Genomic DNA, 16,605 nt, shown 5'->3' with positions numbered 1-16,605 from the left:
GTATGGTCAGGAGGACCTTAGGCATTTTCACTGTGTGTATTATGTCTAGGCGTATTGCTGGTTATTTTTTCACAAAACAGCAGGTCTCATCCATCAACATACTACAGCGAACGTAGCTAAGCTCAATGCTATCTGTAGATAAGACTCAAAGCACATGATAACAAGATATCTCTTCACGTATGTAAATACAGTCTATGGTAAGTACGAGCGTTGCAACTTGTCACAATATGTAAACTAAATGCACCTTTATGTATACTAATAAATATATCTGATTTGGTTACCTAAATGTTGTTAAACTCTGCTTCACTCTAAGGGTCTGTCTGTCACCTGACGTCAATTTAGCCATGTTAAATACACTACCTATAGTAGCCTACTATAACAGTCACATTTAGCTTGTTTGTATGTTAAAAACCACAGCAATATCGGTATACCTTTAAAACAGTACAGTATACTTTTACAGCCCTACAGTATAAATGTTATTATAAAAGACAAATAAAACCGTAAACAATGCTAGAAATTCAAAAACACCACCTGAAAAATACAACTCACAGCCCTGCCATGTACATGAAATCAATTAATACAACCACACTTATCAAACAAATAAAAAGCCAAAAATAGGTTTTTAGACTTTGTGTCTGTTTAAAGCCTCATTAATGGTTATTATTTACATTACAGAGCAGGCTCAGCAGGTTACATCAGCACATAATTTCCTCATTTACTACAGCTAGCTAACGAAATGCTAACTGTATATGCTTTGACATGAAGTGGATGTAAACAGTACAACATCAACCTTCTTTTTAAAGACAACCTTGTCACAAGAAACAGTTAAGAGTCATATATATTTATATTTATTATGTATATCTGATCTGTTACCTCAATTAAAAGCTAGCTAACGCTTATTTCCTATTTGGGTTAACTTACCCCACTCTCCTCCCTGGTCGATAGACATTATCCCTGTTTCACTATCCATCCCGGGGTCTTTTTGAAGATTTTCTAAGTATAACGCCAAGTTGGTTGACATCTTGTTTACAATTCATGAGTCTATTGTCTCAGAAAAACAAGCGACGGCTCATAGGAATGATTAATGTTGCAGCTGTTTAATGAGGAAATGTCCTGATAGATACACGTCTGACTTAACCGTAAAGCTACGGGTGCCACCGAGGGACAAAAGTGCGAAACCACAGTGTTTGGAATTAACTAGACACTGGTGCTGCCCAGAGCTGGTGCTGCCTAACCAGTCCACTAGGCCGCAGTATACAGTAAGGATACTGCACTGAAGGCTGTTTGCACCACAGTTGACCTCTTCGTTAAAAGGATTAGTGGTGGCACTGAGTTCATGACCGAGCAGAGGAGATGTATTTGAATTGTGCTTAAAAAGTTTGACTTGCTGGTGATTTCTTATTGAATAAGTAAGTCATTTAAATTGCCCCCATTTTGAAAACGTGGCTTTCTTAACTCTTGGAGTATGTTGTTCAGAATCCCTTTATTAGTCCCACAGAGGGGAAATGTATATTGTTACATCATGATAGATAGAGATGATAAGTAAAAATATCACACTGTTCGATAAAAGGGTATGCATATAGTATTTAAAATAAAAGGAAAATGTACAGAAGTACACATTCAGGGTAAATAAGTAAGTTAGCAGTACTTGTAAAAGTAGCTATTAGCAAGTTATGTTGCACAACAGACATTGAGGCTAAATATAAACTGTATATGCAATTTTGCTTAAAAACAATGATTGTAAACTAATGTTGAGTCAAGGATTTCACACATTAGCTTAGTGAGCTAAAGGCCTAAGTAAGAATAAACAGTCTCTTTATGTAAGTAGCACTTAAAAATGTTTGGATTATTCAGAGCTAACATGCTGTTCTGAATTTGTATTCTCTTGGTTAATTGCACTAATTGTGAGCTGAGAGAAAAGAGGGGTCGATACCTGATAGTCTTATTGATTGATACATTTTATTTAAAAAAAAATAATAATAATAATTACAAAACAAAACAAATGTTGCAGTGCATAGTCATGTAAGAGAAATCAAAACAAAAAAAATACATTTACAATAACAGCATTAGCAACATAAACAGTCCCACATCTAGTGTTCGAAAAGGAATGAGAAGAAGTATAATTTATTTAATCTCACCCCCTTGTCCCTAAATGATTTATTTATAATCTATAATCTGCAATAATTATCATTATAATTCATTATTATTGTTATTATTATTATTAATCTGCTTTACCTGTTGATTGACATATATGTACACACACATACATAGTCTCTGATATTCTTGAAATTAAGTCAAACTAGCAAGTGGACTTCGCCTGTTTTCAAGCTCAATAATCAACTTTGGAGCTTGAGTTTTAAACCGGCATGGATCAATTGTTTTAAAGGGGATATTAGTTTAAATCAATTTAAAAAACGAAACTACTGAGTTTACCTGTCAAACCATTGAATCTCATGCTTCATCCATCCTTAAAATGAACATGATTGAAAGTTCTGAAAAACTGTAACGAATGAGATTGTAGTTTCAAAATTCAACCAGTAAGTGTGTCCCATGAAGAGTCCCATGAAGAAAGTTTGATGAAAACCTTTTTAACGAAAACAGGTGTTTATCAGGCAGGGAGGCTCTATTTCAATACACTATAGATTTGCATCATGGGAAGTGTGGTATGCAACCTTGTTCATGTAAAAATCATATCTCTGCCCCAACAGTTATTTTAAAATAGTTCCCTGTGTAATTTTAATTAAGTGCAATTTTTTTTTTCTTCCTTTATTTATACAGATAAATCCCATTGAGATCATTGATCTCTTTTTCAAGGGAGAACTGCTCTAGTAGTTCCACATGAAACATAAAAACATAAATAGAACAAAAGGACATCATCCAGCATCATTTACATAATTATCCATATAACAGGTAACAATAGCTTCCGATTGAGTAGCATCCAACCGAGCTTTAAAAACATTTAGTGGCACCAGATTGTTCAGTTTCCATTTAATTTGCAGACTATTCCAAGACAGAGGAGCTGCGCATCTAAAAGCTGTCTTCCCTAAGACAGTCCTAGCAGTTGGCACATTTAATAAAACCACAGCATTCGATCTCTGGCAATAATTATCTCCTAGATTGAAATCCAAGAGATTTCATATAAAGCTGTCTTCATGACTCTTAAAGAAAATCGCTGGTGTTTGTTGACGATACCTCTGTTGAATCCGAATATTAATAATTTGAACCAGCACACTTAAATGTCAGTGTCAGCTCTCTCTGTGATTATAGAACAAGATGTTTTTGAACTGCGGCTACTGACGTTCACACATATAGATCCTGTGGGTTGTGTATACACTGGATACACACACGCACACACATGACATATTACCGCATATTACACATTTGGCCTAAAGCTAAGTCAGCTTCCTGTTGAATGCATTCCAATAAAATGGCTTCATATCCGCTCTATCCGTAAACATAACTCATCTCATGAGAAAGACGTGTCTGCCGCAGAATAAACTCTCTTCCCCAAGGTATGCTTTTAGACTTTGTGACACACGGTGTGCTAAAAATCAGTGGCTGCACCTAATCCTTCGTGAGCATTTCAGGTCGTAGTGAGATTAACCTGAGTTGGTCCGGCTGATTCCCTGGTTCAGCACCACTCTGAGAGAACAACCCCTAGTCTGTATTAAGTTATTAAAGCAAGGTAACGACTAATATAGAGGTCAGCCATCTGCCTGGAGTCTGCAGTTCACAATATAACATACACCTAATCAACTAATGTAAACTATCTTGTTTCATGAATCAGTGCTTACGTGACCGTGAGACTGTGCACTTTGTTCAAATCCAATGTTGCCTTTCACGTCAAAGTAAAAATGTCAAACGTTCCTTGCAGATCTTTCAAATATAAGCCGTGTGTATAAGGCTTTATCACATGCCCTGGTGGTAATGATAATGCACTCGTATGGGATTGGAGTGGTGTGGTAGTAGTGGTGTGTCTTTAGTCTGCGGATAGTTCACGGCTCATTGTATTGATTGTGTGTAAAGCCCCTCAGCCCAGACACTTAGATTAACAGTTTAACCTGATTTGTTTGGAGAAGGCTTTAACGGAACATTTGGGTAAAACGGATATAAGAGCTTTGGACACATTGGTCATGAAGCTGCTACAATATATTTCATTTATTTGTATAGTTTTTTAGAACAAATTAACCGTAACCCTGTTTATTTTGTTTACAATGAAGCAGAATGTAATCATTATTGCAATACTAACCAAGACTTTTACAGTGTTTTGAATGATAATTCAAGAATGAGGGTTAGGTATGTACAAGAAAAATGTTCGGGGAAGATTGATATGTCAGAAGGATGTCAAAAGAAGTAACTTCAGAATCAGAACCCGTTAAGTAGGTTTCTACATACATTTCTGTACAGGATTTTGCTTTTGTGTATAAAGGTGCTTACATAAACACAGAAAGAGCAATGCCATTTAAAATAAGAGCAAAAATAATTGCAAAACTATTATGGAATAAAGAAAGGTAAGCATAAATATATAAGAAAAAGAAATACAATGAAAATATCACAAATTAATGTGAAGAAAATATGTACAATACATTTGATTTTAATGTGGAATTAAAAGTGTTTGTAATTTGCAAAAATAAAATAATACAAAAATGTTCACAGTACAGATAAGAAAGAGTTTGGAGAGTTCAGATACCAGGATAATTGCAAAGATGTGTATTATTAACGTAACGCATTTAATAAGAAGAAATATCTTCTCATGGCATCATTATAGTAAATGCAATGGGGGGAAATTGGTGACAGTCCTGTTTTAGTTTAACCAATTGCAAACATTCCAAACAATTGTACAATTTAACAGATAATCATATCAAGTAAACAAAACCGCAAACAACATCTGTGTTCTTTTCTGGTAATCTGCTCAGAAGATGTCTGTGTCTTTCTCAAAACACAATTTAAACCCAACTCAAGCACTTAACATTTGGAGCGCTTTCTGTCTGTCATTATCTGAAGTCATGATGATAAAGCATTACCTGCACATTACAGAGATGAAGTGAGGTAAGAAAGAGCACTCAAATCCAATTATTAGCAATCTGTTTTGGCTCGGAACGTTCTACGATCCAACCATTTATGGCTGCTGAAAAAACAAAAACATGTAAAGTTTGGAGCTGATTTTCAGTGCAGGATTGGAAACAGCAACTGTGTGTAATATCTTTACATGATGCCAAAAAAGTGACACTGAGAGATAACGCAAAAAACGAAGATGCACAAACTGTCATAGTGTGTGTGCATTATTACAATTGCTCAATTTTGATTTCTGAGAAAATGTGCTGTGATTTGTGTGTCTTCAATTCTGGTGTTTTGGCCACTTGTGAAAGACAATCTTGTTCTCCCCGGGTTCTTTAAAAATAAATAGAAATAAAGGCCATGCTGTCACACACAATGACCGTAGACAAAAGCCCCCATGCTAGTGATCAGACAATGTAAACCAAATTAGGCAGAAAAGGAGGAGAAAGAAAAGTTAGGTGGTGGTATGTGTGTGTCGCTGGGCTTTTAATTATTTACCACCACACAAATCCATGTCATTTGGCAGAGGTCTGTTAGTGTGACGACAGCCTGTTTCCAATCAGACGTTGATTTCGGCAACATGTTTTTCTTCAGAGAAACGAAAACAGAGTTCATCTAGATGTTGAAATAGGGTCTGGATATTTTTGTGCAATTGCTTTTTTTTTTTTTTTTTAATACTTAGAATACTTGACATGCATAAACAGGGAAGAAGTATTCTCTGGTGAACCACTAGCAGTGAAAAGGAGCGAGGACAACGAGCTTCTTCTTCTGAGCAAAGAGAAACCCCTTTTTGCAGAAGGCTGTTCGAGCTACATTTCATCTTTGTGTGCCAGATTGATGACCTATGAGATGGATGATGTTCTGTAGTGCTGTGTAGCATTGTCTTATCCCGCCCGACACAAAGAGGGGGAACACTTATCATCTCAGGCTTATGTATGGAGCAGGGGGCAGGGGTTGTCAGAATTGTGAAGAGGGTCCAGGAGGGTTGGGGGTGGCGGGGGTCCCCCAGATAAAGCGTGGTGGAGATGGGCTAATGACAGCGGAGGCAGATGGAGAAGGCCGTCTCCCATGACTACGCAGCCAAAAACCTCCATCCTGACGCCAGAGAAGGACGGATACAGAAAGGGAAGGCGAGAAATAGAGGAAGGATGCCAAAATTAGAGAGAAAAGTGAAACAAGATCTGGTGTGTGTGTGTGTGTATGTGTGTGTGTTTGCAAGCCAATCTCCATTATGGAGTGCTGTTTTAAGGTGTTTTTAAACAGGCAGGTTATTGTTTGCGTTAGCCTTTTAGCTGCACGGTGACTCGCTGGTGGCCCGGTTAGAAGAGCTTGGTTTAGGATTAGGCTTTGGGACATTGTTTGGTGGGAATGGTGGTGTGAATACAAAGGGATTAGTGCAAAGGGTTGCTTCATTGACTGTGAGTTTGTATGTGTGTGGGGGGTGGAGGGTGCTGAAGTTGATGGATGAATTGAATGGCCACCAAAAGAAAACATTTTGCTCTAATTAGGCAAAAACTAAATAAAAAAATGGCGGGGGGAAATCAATAAAATGTGATAGAAACAAAACTGTTTAAACGACATAGCAAACGTTATTGATGTTGTGACTTATTATAAAAGAGCAATTAAATATGAATAAATAAACTGTAAAAATGTGGATTCAATTTTTTCAAAGGGCCACCGCATGAAAAGAGAAAAACACACATGTTTTCCTGAGTTCCCACGTTCCTTTCCTGATGCATGGAGAGGAAGAAAAGCCCTACCAGAATCACCTCAATGCCTTGAACCATGTGCCACCATTAGGGATACACAAAGAGAGATCTGACAAATGACCGTTTTAACGTCCCTCTTTGACTTTAATGAATTTATACGTTATCTGGCCCCCTAATGGAGACTGCGGTGGAGGGGCTGGCTGCAAGGCTATAACAAATGAAAAGCTCTGATTAGTGTAGAATGAGCTGAGAAAAAAATGCCATTCATCTTGGTTAGCATCCTCCTGTGCTCTTTTATGGGCCGCTGTTACAAGGACGGTGGAGCCGGGGTTGGCTGTCCCATTATCGGCCGCAGAGTGGTCAGCGGCCCGGCGTTGACGGAGCGTCTGCCCGCTCCGCAGTGCAACGCTGTGAATGCCTCAATGCGGCTTGACTCCTGAATAACCTTCCGAGGGACCGGGAGCCTCACCCCTGCATGACCCCACTGGAGAGGGGTGTGGGGGGACTCCGGGGGGTACCCAGACCAGGACTCCCACTAGCAATAGGTAAACACTGGAGGGATCCCCTCAGAAAAAGACAGCAGGAGAGTTAAACAGTCAATTTAGATTTATAAGCCTTAAATTGGAATAGATTTATCAATTATAAACCTTAAATTGGAATAGATTTTAAGCAATGCCTGAAATTAGATTGTTTTGGTTCAATAAAAGGCTACATGTTCTCCTCACACTAGCTAAAGGTGAAAACTGGAGAGATCCCCGAGACGCAGAGTAGCCTATAAACTGTGTACATTTCCATTTTTATATGCATTTAGTTATAATACATGTTAAGCAATGCCTGAAATTAGATAATCGCATAGCCTAAGCTACATATTTGAAATGATAATTTGGTAGCTTTCTTCTCATACCCACACTAGCAATATGTAAACACTGGAGAGATCCCCTCAGAGAGAGACTGCATGAGTGTAAAAAAAGTGTACATTTTTAAAGCATTCACTTATAATAAACATGAACTTATATGAATATATTTTATCTGGTTAAATAATAAGATACATATTTTTAAATGATCATTTGAAAAGCAGCTTTCTTTTCAAATTAACATTTCAGGAAATGTAACACAACATGCAAATATTGACATTAAATGTTGATCACAATCAGTGAAAAAAAAAATCCCAACTAGATAAAAGCAAGCCTTATTAGGTTATTAAATATAATCTAAAATGATATAAATATGCTATTAAAACTTGCATTACAATTAATGTTTAAATTAGCTTTTTAGACTTGCTGGCTGCAGTGGTTTTCAGTATTGAGTGAGATTTTTTCAGATTCTTCTGCGAGAAAAAAAACACGTTGCATCTAAAACCACCACCATTTTTTTTCTCTCTTTCCTTTTTTTAGTCGTGATTCCAGGAACTAGCCTAACATTTGACTGTAAACACATTGCAACACGGTGTGTCTGCAGGAGGAGATGTTTCGTCATGATCGTGTTGGAGCTTGATATCAAACCCTGTTGTCATTGGGAGAAGCCCTGTTTGGCCGCCCCCCCCCTCGCCGGGCCCCTGTGTGGAGCCGCCTCGCAGAGTTCAGTCGGGCTGGGAGAGGAATGCGCTGGGATGCGGAGCAGCACCGACTGTTGGAAATCGACGCAACAACTCGCACAGTATGGAAAGCAATGATCCGTATTTACACCTCAGTAAGTACGCCCTCGACGGTTTATTTTGAGCCCAGTGTGGCTGCTGTGCTCCCCGCGAAACTGCTGCATTTTGTTTTGACTTAACAGAGAGGGTTTGTTCATGGCGTCTTCTCTCCAGCCTGCGAGCTGTGCGGACTTTAACCACCGTCTGTGAATCCGTTGTGTTGTGCTACTCCCTGTGTTAATAATCGTTTTGCAACTGTGCCAATTGAAACGAAAGCCAAATACAAAAGTCAGGTGATCTTGGTTGTGCCGGTCAGACAAGGTCAGAGGTTGGCACTTTAATTGCGTTTATGTAATTTATGGTGCTTGTCGCGCGTCTCTTGCTAAACTGTTTCAGACAGAAACACTATTTATTGGTCTGGGATTGCCCTTCAGATCCACAGAGAAAAGCATGGTAGGCTACAAGCGTTGAGAAATGGCGGATAAACAAACTTGTACTTTGTGGTAAAACAACAAGACGCGCCCAGGTCAGCGCTGTGTTCGGTGAATGACAGCATGATGAGATTTTGCTCAGTAAAGATGAACTCTGACTGGCTGACAAATGTGCCCTTGAACCAGCTGATTGCCATTTTTATATTTTTTATAATCATGATTTTGGTTCGTGGGACTCTATGGAGTTGCAACATGTGGGCCACACACTTTACAAATCCTACTTACAGTGAGCTCCATAAGCTCCAGGCCTGATTTTCTAAGGTAAATCTTTTTTAGATTAGACTATCTGGATTGAATCTGGGGCTGTGAGAGCTTCACTGAGTCACACACTATATGCATCATTTATCATGTGATGTTTTTTTCTCTTCCTCAAAGATTGTCAAACCCCTCTGCAGGAGAGATATACCATGTGCTCCTAAACCACTGTCTTCTGTGAGGGGGGGGGGGGGGGGAATAATAATGATGTGGCTTTACCAGGAGACATCTAAAACTGGTATTTGAAGATAAAACCGTGCAAACCCCTTTATGTTATCACGGATATCTCGGCACCATTTTGAGGGGCTGGAAATTGTTTCCATAATGAATGTGGCTCCCAGGGGAGGGAGACAGACATCTGGATGGGAGAAAATGCAGAGGGGAGCTGCAGGAGTAACAGAGCCGCCCCCCCCGGGCTACAGGCTTTCTTCTCTGTCTCTAAAGACTGACTCTGATCAGACAGCAGTGGCATCTCAAGTGTTATGTAGATCAGGACAGCATCAGACCAGTGCATCAGTTTGTTCATGCTTTATTATTAAGTATTAGGGCTACAACTAACCCGTCTTCCCATAAAAGATACATCTGCACGTGATTTTCTGAGTAATCAGTTCATCTTTAAATTCTGAGAAAATAATGACAAGAGTCTGAATGTCTGTCAGTCAAAAACCCCAAAGACATCCACTTTAATATAATGAAACCTAAGAAAGCAGAACATCTCCATGTGAGAGGCATAAAACAACATTGCTTTAACAATGAATTTCTTATCAAAATGAACTGGCAATTATATTTCTTTCCGTCAATCAAAAGATAAGTAGAATTATTGTTGCTGATTTGTTAGATGTGTGTGAGTCATGTAGTCTCCTGCTGATACATACATCTCTGTTTACAGCTAGAAAACCCTATGCTGCTTTGCAACATTTCACTAACACACTATAACTTTGCTGGTCAGCGAGGCCTTTTTAAATACATTTCCTGGTCTATATGACGTTTTTCAAGTTAGAAAGTATCGAAAGTTATCATTATAAAAACAGCTCATCTCCAAAATCTGATTAATGTTGGTTTCAAGAATGTTGTTGTTCCATTATGGTCCAACAGAAATGCAGCTTTCCCATCCCACAATTACTTGCAATCTGGGGCAAATGTTAAATATTTGTAATTTTTCTTTCTTCTGTCTCAAAGTAATGGTAATAAAATGCTATCAGTTGAAACCATATAAAGACAGTTCTTATCTTTTAGGGCATACATCTTGTAAAAGCTTGCAGTCAAACCACTAAGCTGTTTCTGAGTGAAAGCCACAACCACTATTTTCATTTGTTCTTGTTGTGTCTCTGTGTTGGCCACCAAGTATGATTTATGATGTATTTTTGCATCAACACACCAAAATATGTATGAAAACAGATCCATAAACATGACTCCCTTCTTGAGTGTGAGAGGAATGAATCTTTAATTAGTATGCGGCCAAGGCGAAGAAAACTGATGATTGTGTTCGGATTGTTTCGAGCTGCACTTTTCCCAGAGATGTTGTGTTTCAGCAGGTTTGATGCAGGCTTTAAGTAGAATCAGCATTTTTCTCTGTAAGCACTTCAGCATTTTTTTCCAATTTTCTGCCAGTGGAAGTGATTCTAGACACGCTGACTAGCGCCCACTTGCTAATTTTGACAGTAAGAATATTTTTAGCTTGCAGATCGGGGGAAGTCATGGCAAAAAGAAGCACGGGGTGGGAGAGGGAAGGGAGCAAAAATAAAGGGGAAGTGTGTTTGGGGGGGGGTTGGAGAAAAAGGTCACTCGAGTTGATGTTAACTCTCATCACTTGCCAGGGGTCAGTGATTCACCTCTAAGGACACACCGAGAGGCAGAGAAGGACACACACACACACACACACACACAACACACACACACACACACACACACACACACACACACACACACACACACACACAACACACACACACACACACACACACACACACACACACACACACACACACACACACACACACACCACACACACACACGCACACTTATGCCAAAACTTCACAGCTGCATACATACACAGCCCCTATGTCCTTAGCTTAATGCACGGCGAAATGTCACAGTGATATCATGTGACTTAAAGAATGTGGGTGGTTCTATTAGACGGTGAAGTGCCGCAGTATTAAACCGGCTCTCCGACAGCTTTGACCTCCCTCTTCTGCAGTTAAATAAACCACACAGGTAGAGGGGTGTGGCTCTGCAGATATTTGCTCAAGAATTCAACCAGCAGTGCCGCCACATGAATTAGCACACAATGCACACAATGGGTTTATTCCCAGGCCCTTTTTTGATTGAGTGTGTGTTTTCATGTGTCTGTGTAAAAGAGGCTTCTCGTCCTGACTGTGTGAGTGGGTGCTAATTGTGAGAACAGGATGAGGGGAGAGAAGGAAGGAGGCCATTCTCTGGGCTAATTGCCAGTAATTAGTCATTAGTGAAGAAGGTCAGAGCCTTGATTTAATTCCAGCTTTAATCAAGCAGGAGAACCTTGAAAGGCCCTCTTGCTTGAGGGCTGCAGCGGTGTTAGGTTATGAGATGTTTATAGCTGTTTCCGTGCTAATTATGCAGCAACAACATCAATGCCACACATGGACGCACAGCAACTCTAGTTTTCCACGCGGTGAACATTAAACATCCCTCTGATCTTGAGCATCCCTTTCAATGTGCTTTTAATGAATGCATCAATCGCTAAGGCATAACAACAACATATATGTTTGAATGCATTAGGGTCTCCTCCTTCTGTGTAGGAGGAACAAGAGGAAGAGGAAAAAAACATACTTTATTATGGAAATTACTTTTTTTTCACTCTGTTGTGTTTACAGACTTGATATACACGAACAGAGGATATGCATGCACAAACAATACCATGCAGGATATGGGAGTTGGCAAAGCGACGAGGCAGCCAGTTAGCGGGCGCCCATAGCAGTTGGGGGGTTAGGTTCCTTGCTCAAGGGTACCTCGGCAGTGCTCAGGAGGTGAACTGGCACCTTTCCAGCTACCAGTCCACACTATTTTTTCCCGTCTGATCGGGACATGAACCAGCGACCCCTCGGTTCACACGTCTTTTTTTCTCGTACTCCCTGTGCTGCAGCCCCTCTTTTCACCCTCCGTCTGAAACCAGAGCCCAGTCTGCTTTGATTGGTTAGCTGGCCGGCTCTGTTGTGATTGGTCAACCCCTTAGAGATGTACCGATATCTAAAATACTCTCAGATGGTTTTATGTTATGATAATATTGCACTGTGTTATTGATTCATTAACATGTAAGCAGTATTTAAAGGTAGGGTAGGTCATTTTGGAGAAACCAGCTCGAGCGCGCTAGAATTTGAAAGTACGCAGCCGAAAAAAATCTGCCCCTTCCTTCAGACTTCCTCACAGAGCTCCTCCTCCAACACACACGAACGCGCACATGACCAATGAGGGCACGAGATAAGTTTGTGCCCAGATGGAAGGCTGACAGGCAGGTAGGCCATCCAGTTACTTTAGCCAGGCCGGCTCAGATGATTGGTCGTTCTTTTTACAGCGCCACGGCTTCCACAGATGACATTTTTTGATGTATTGTCAAAGCATTTAATGTATTCATTTCTATCGGGACGTTAAGAGCATTCCATGGAACATAACAAAAAGTGTTTCTGAAGTGAACCTTTAATGTCGTAGTTTGTTGAAGTAGAGCTCATTCTACTTGTCTCATATTGCTTCAACAAAGTCCGTCCATTTCCTTTGTTTGCCTTTGGAACATTTCTCAATGCCCCCCCAGCTCTGTTGGTGGTGTTGGAGTTTGTACCATGTTATCTTGATTCTGGGGTCCAGTGTAATGCAACTCCTATGATTGCTTTAATGCCATTTCTGAGTACATGGCCAAACCAGTTCCACCGTCTTTCATTTAAGTATGTCATATTGCGGGGTGACTGTGAAAAGGTTATCATCCGAGATGGTCAGATCAAATGTAGGAATCAAGTTTGGAAGGGAATATGTTGTAACCCTAACCCTGCTGATATTTATTTATACACTGATCATAGGTTTTGTATGTGGAATCCTAATGTAGCTTACTAGTAAATTGTTAAAGTCTTTAAAGATCTAGTATAAAATAGCATTTGAGATAAACACTCAACAATGGAGACATGTGTAAGTGAATGTAATTACTGTGTGTGGTTAAACAACGTCCTTCGAAGGCGAAAACCAAAAGAAAATAAATCAATTCTCTGGATGGATTGTTTGCTTGACAAAGAAAGGACTCCGTCACCTTGGGCTGTTGGGACTTGTCATGAGCATTTGTCATGTTATTATAACTAAACAATAAGTCACTTCATATAAATAAAGAACAGATTTATTACAAAGGAAAACAATTGTGCAACTTAATACCCAACTATAAGCACCATGGACCACATTGACACCGTAAATCTGATGGGCCTGATGAGAGGAGCGTTATGGCTCGGTGAGTTGCTCTGACGAGTCAGAGGGTCCATGGGTCCATGCAGTAGCTTTAATGGCAGCAACAGGTAAAAGCTTAGAAAATGATGTCTCATTAAATCCCTCCATTAAGAGACGTGAAGCATACCTCGCTTGGCTATTTTGAGTTTCTCTTGAGTGCCCTTTTAGTGTGTGTGTGTGTGTGGTGTGTGTGTGTGTGTGTGTGTGTATATACTAGCATACTATACTTGTGGGGACCTACACTGTTTACATGTCACGTGTGGGGACTCGCCTCCCTTATGGGACAATTGGAGGTCCCCTTGAGGGCAATCGTTAATTTTAGGTGAAGACTTGGTTAGGTTTAGGGTAAGGTTAAGGTTAAGGGTAAGGGTTAGGGTTTAGGGTTAGGCATTTGTTGGTTATGGTTAAGGTTAGGATAAGTCTCCAGGAAATGCATGTAAGTCAATGTAATGTCCCCCTGAAGTGATGTATACATGGCGTGTGTGTGTGTGTGTGTGTGTGTGTGGTGTGTGTGTGTGTGTGTGTGTGTGTGGTGTGTGTGGTGTGTGGTGTGTGTGTGTGTGTGTGTGTGTGTGTGTGTGTGTGTGTGTGTGTGTGTGTTGTGTGCCGCGCACCCACATGCATTAATACAGCACAGGCACACAATGCTGTTTGGAAGAAAACAACATGTTTTTCTGCCTTAATGCTGTTTTTCATTAATATTCTTTTACGACTGCCTTTTCCCAATATATCTTTCCAACTGATATGTTGCATTCAAATGTCCTTCCTGTTCAAAATCACGGCTAGTAGCAACGAGGGGGAGCGCGTAAAAAGAAACGGTGTCCTCTTGAGATCTCCTTCTCTGTTTCAGTATCAACGCCTAGAAGATGAATCATTTGTAGACATAAGTAGACATGACACCAATTGACAAAGCAGTGGTTAGATTATTAGTCAGTTCATATTAAACTTTCAAGAGTGTGCCAGAAATGTAAGTTTGCCAATTGTCCTCCTCTCACGTCTTCGATGACACATCCATGAATGCTAATTCAGGCTCTCAAGGTTAATTTGGCGTGTTTGATTTGGGCCATGACACATTATTATAACACGGCATGCATTTAAGAAGGACTGTATTATTTGAGCTTCTCCCTGCGGATTTGTTCACTCTGAATGAGCAGCAGCGAGTGTCTCTTCTCCTTCTCCGGCCTCCCTTCTTCTCGCCCAGTCCCTTGCCAGCTTGCTGTCCCGGAGTGAGATCAGGTTACTGGTGGCCCTCCTTCAAGCACTGTATAGACATCTGATCCAGCCTCATGCAGGTGCACCGCACAAGAAAACTCTGTTGAGTCATGGAGCTAATAGATGCACACATGTCGGCGAAGGCTTCTCAAGTTTGAAGTGCTATCTTTTAATCCAAATGTTCGTTTCCCAAGCCTGGGGGGTAGATTGGGGGCGAGCATTTGATAGGATGGCAGGATAGATTAAAAGGAGCAGCTGCAGACTACAATCAGTGCCAATTTTACATTTACTGGCTCGGGCTATTATCTGGTGATGATATGACTTACATCCATTGCGAAGTGCAGTATGTATGCTGCATCTGACACTGGTGACCAACGTTGAGTTGCATTTTATCGCTGTTTTTTAAAGCTGATGAAACATTCAGACAAAAATTAGAACCATCCCCGCCTGCAGCTTATTTAGGTTCGCTTGGTGTTTGTCATGTATTGTTCTTCATTGCCTTTAAGGTATATTTTTGGCCTGGGCTTGCATCTGGGTTTTCACTTTGCTCCTTGTTTGCTTGAGCATCCTCGAGCTCTGAAACAGACCATTCCTGACTTCCTGGAATGCTATAACACTTGTTAAACACACAAACATACTAACAATGTGCACTTCAACATGTTACAACAGAACCATTAGGCATGCATGCTTGCACCACTATTTCTTGGCAAAGGGGGAAACCGTCATGTGGGAGATAGACAGAATTATTTAGCCTTTGGCCACTTAGTGTCACTTCCTTTCTCACATCCTATTTATACCACTGTGACTAATACATGTGACTAATACATGACAAAAGGGCAGGAAAGAAGAAATTGACACATAAAAGTGTCGTACTGTCTTCCCACGCCCTCCGGTCTTGCTGCCTTTTAAGAAGGAGTAATGTGAAACTGCTGGTGGTACGGTACACGTACACCCACATAATCGCCCTCTCCTCCCGTGCCAGACACCCTGTTCTGTCACTACAACAGGTGTCTCTGTACAGATAGCTTTACCAGAGAGAGAGAGAGCGAGAGAGAGAGAGAGAGAGAGAGAGAGAGAGACGGTGTGTGTGAGTGAGCGGTATAAGAGCAGCAGTCTCTCAGTAAACAGTTCCTGTGGGATTGATCTCTGCGGAGGGATAATCTGTGTAATCCTATAACCGGCGCCGGTGGTCTCCGCCTCTTTTACGCTGCACTAACGGCACGCCCCTTTCCAACATCGACCCGTCTGCTCGGTCCTGAAAAGTACACACATCATTCTTTTTAGTTTGTCACCGAGCCAACACTCGTGTCTGAGTCCTGATTCGGAGTGACTGCCGTCTTGCCAGCGCCACTCTTGCCCCCTGAGACATGTGGCACCCTGTGGCATCACCCACACCTGGAGGCAGCTCAGGGAAGGAGAGTTTTGGACACTGTGAGTAGTTGAGTGAGTTGTCTGGCATGTGTGTGTGTGTTGTTGGGTCAGAACAGAGTGCATATGGCGGTGTGTCTGCACAGCTGTTGCACTGTGATTTTGCACAGCATTGGAGCACGTAATGCTAGCGCTGCACAATTGCACTACATGGTAAAGCCTCTAATTCCTGTCCACTCTATGGACAAGTTGAATGTATTTCTGCAGCCGGAGAAACCTGCAACAAACAGAAAGATTTGTAAACGTATTGCCTTTTTGCTTTTCCATATAGATAAATCCTCATTGTGATACATTTCTCACATTGCTCCAAGGACTATATTTTGGTTGATTGCATCTTTAAGATACATGTGTCATCATCTTA

The 16,605-nt window shown here is 40.7% G+C and overlaps 2 protein-coding genes across 4 annotated transcripts in view; one reads left to right on the top strand and one right to left on the bottom strand.

Annotated features, from left to right (window-relative positions):
• atf6 (activating transcription factor 6) overlaps positions 1 to 1,160 on the bottom strand; it is a 48,929-nt gene extending 47,769 nt beyond the window's left edge. Inside the window, exon 1 of the mRNA XM_034081217.2 lies at positions 922 to 1,160. Coding sequence (XP_033937108.1) covers positions 922 to 1,021 — 100 coding nt within the window. The 5' untranslated portion in view covers positions 1,022 to 1,160. The remainder of the gene's footprint in view (positions 1 to 921) is intronic.
• A 7,068-nt stretch (positions 1,161 to 8,228) lies between these two features.
• The window catches only part of rxrgb (retinoid X receptor, gamma b), a 46,921-nt gene continuing 38,544 nt past the window's right edge, over positions 8,229 to 16,605 (top strand). Inside the window, exon 1 of one of the 3 annotated variants that reach the window (XM_034081259.2) lies at positions 8,229 to 8,456. In XM_034081259.2, coding sequence (XP_033937150.1) covers positions 8,426 to 8,456 — 31 coding nt within the window. In that variant the 5' untranslated portion in view covers positions 8,229 to 8,425. Of the gene's footprint in view, positions 8,457 to 15,953; positions 16,248 to 16,605 lie in introns of those variants that run through there. The other 2 variants (XM_034081257.2, XM_034081258.2) reach the window with 2 other exon arrangements.

This window comes from Pseudochaenichthys georgianus, chromosome 4 (genome assembly GCF_902827115.2).
Source record: "Pseudochaenichthys georgianus chromosome 4, fPseGeo1.2, whole genome shotgun sequence".
NCBI lineage: Eukaryota > Metazoa > Chordata > Actinopteri > Perciformes > Channichthyidae > Pseudochaenichthys > Pseudochaenichthys georgianus.
This window is presented reverse-complemented; position numbering and strand designations above follow the sequence as displayed.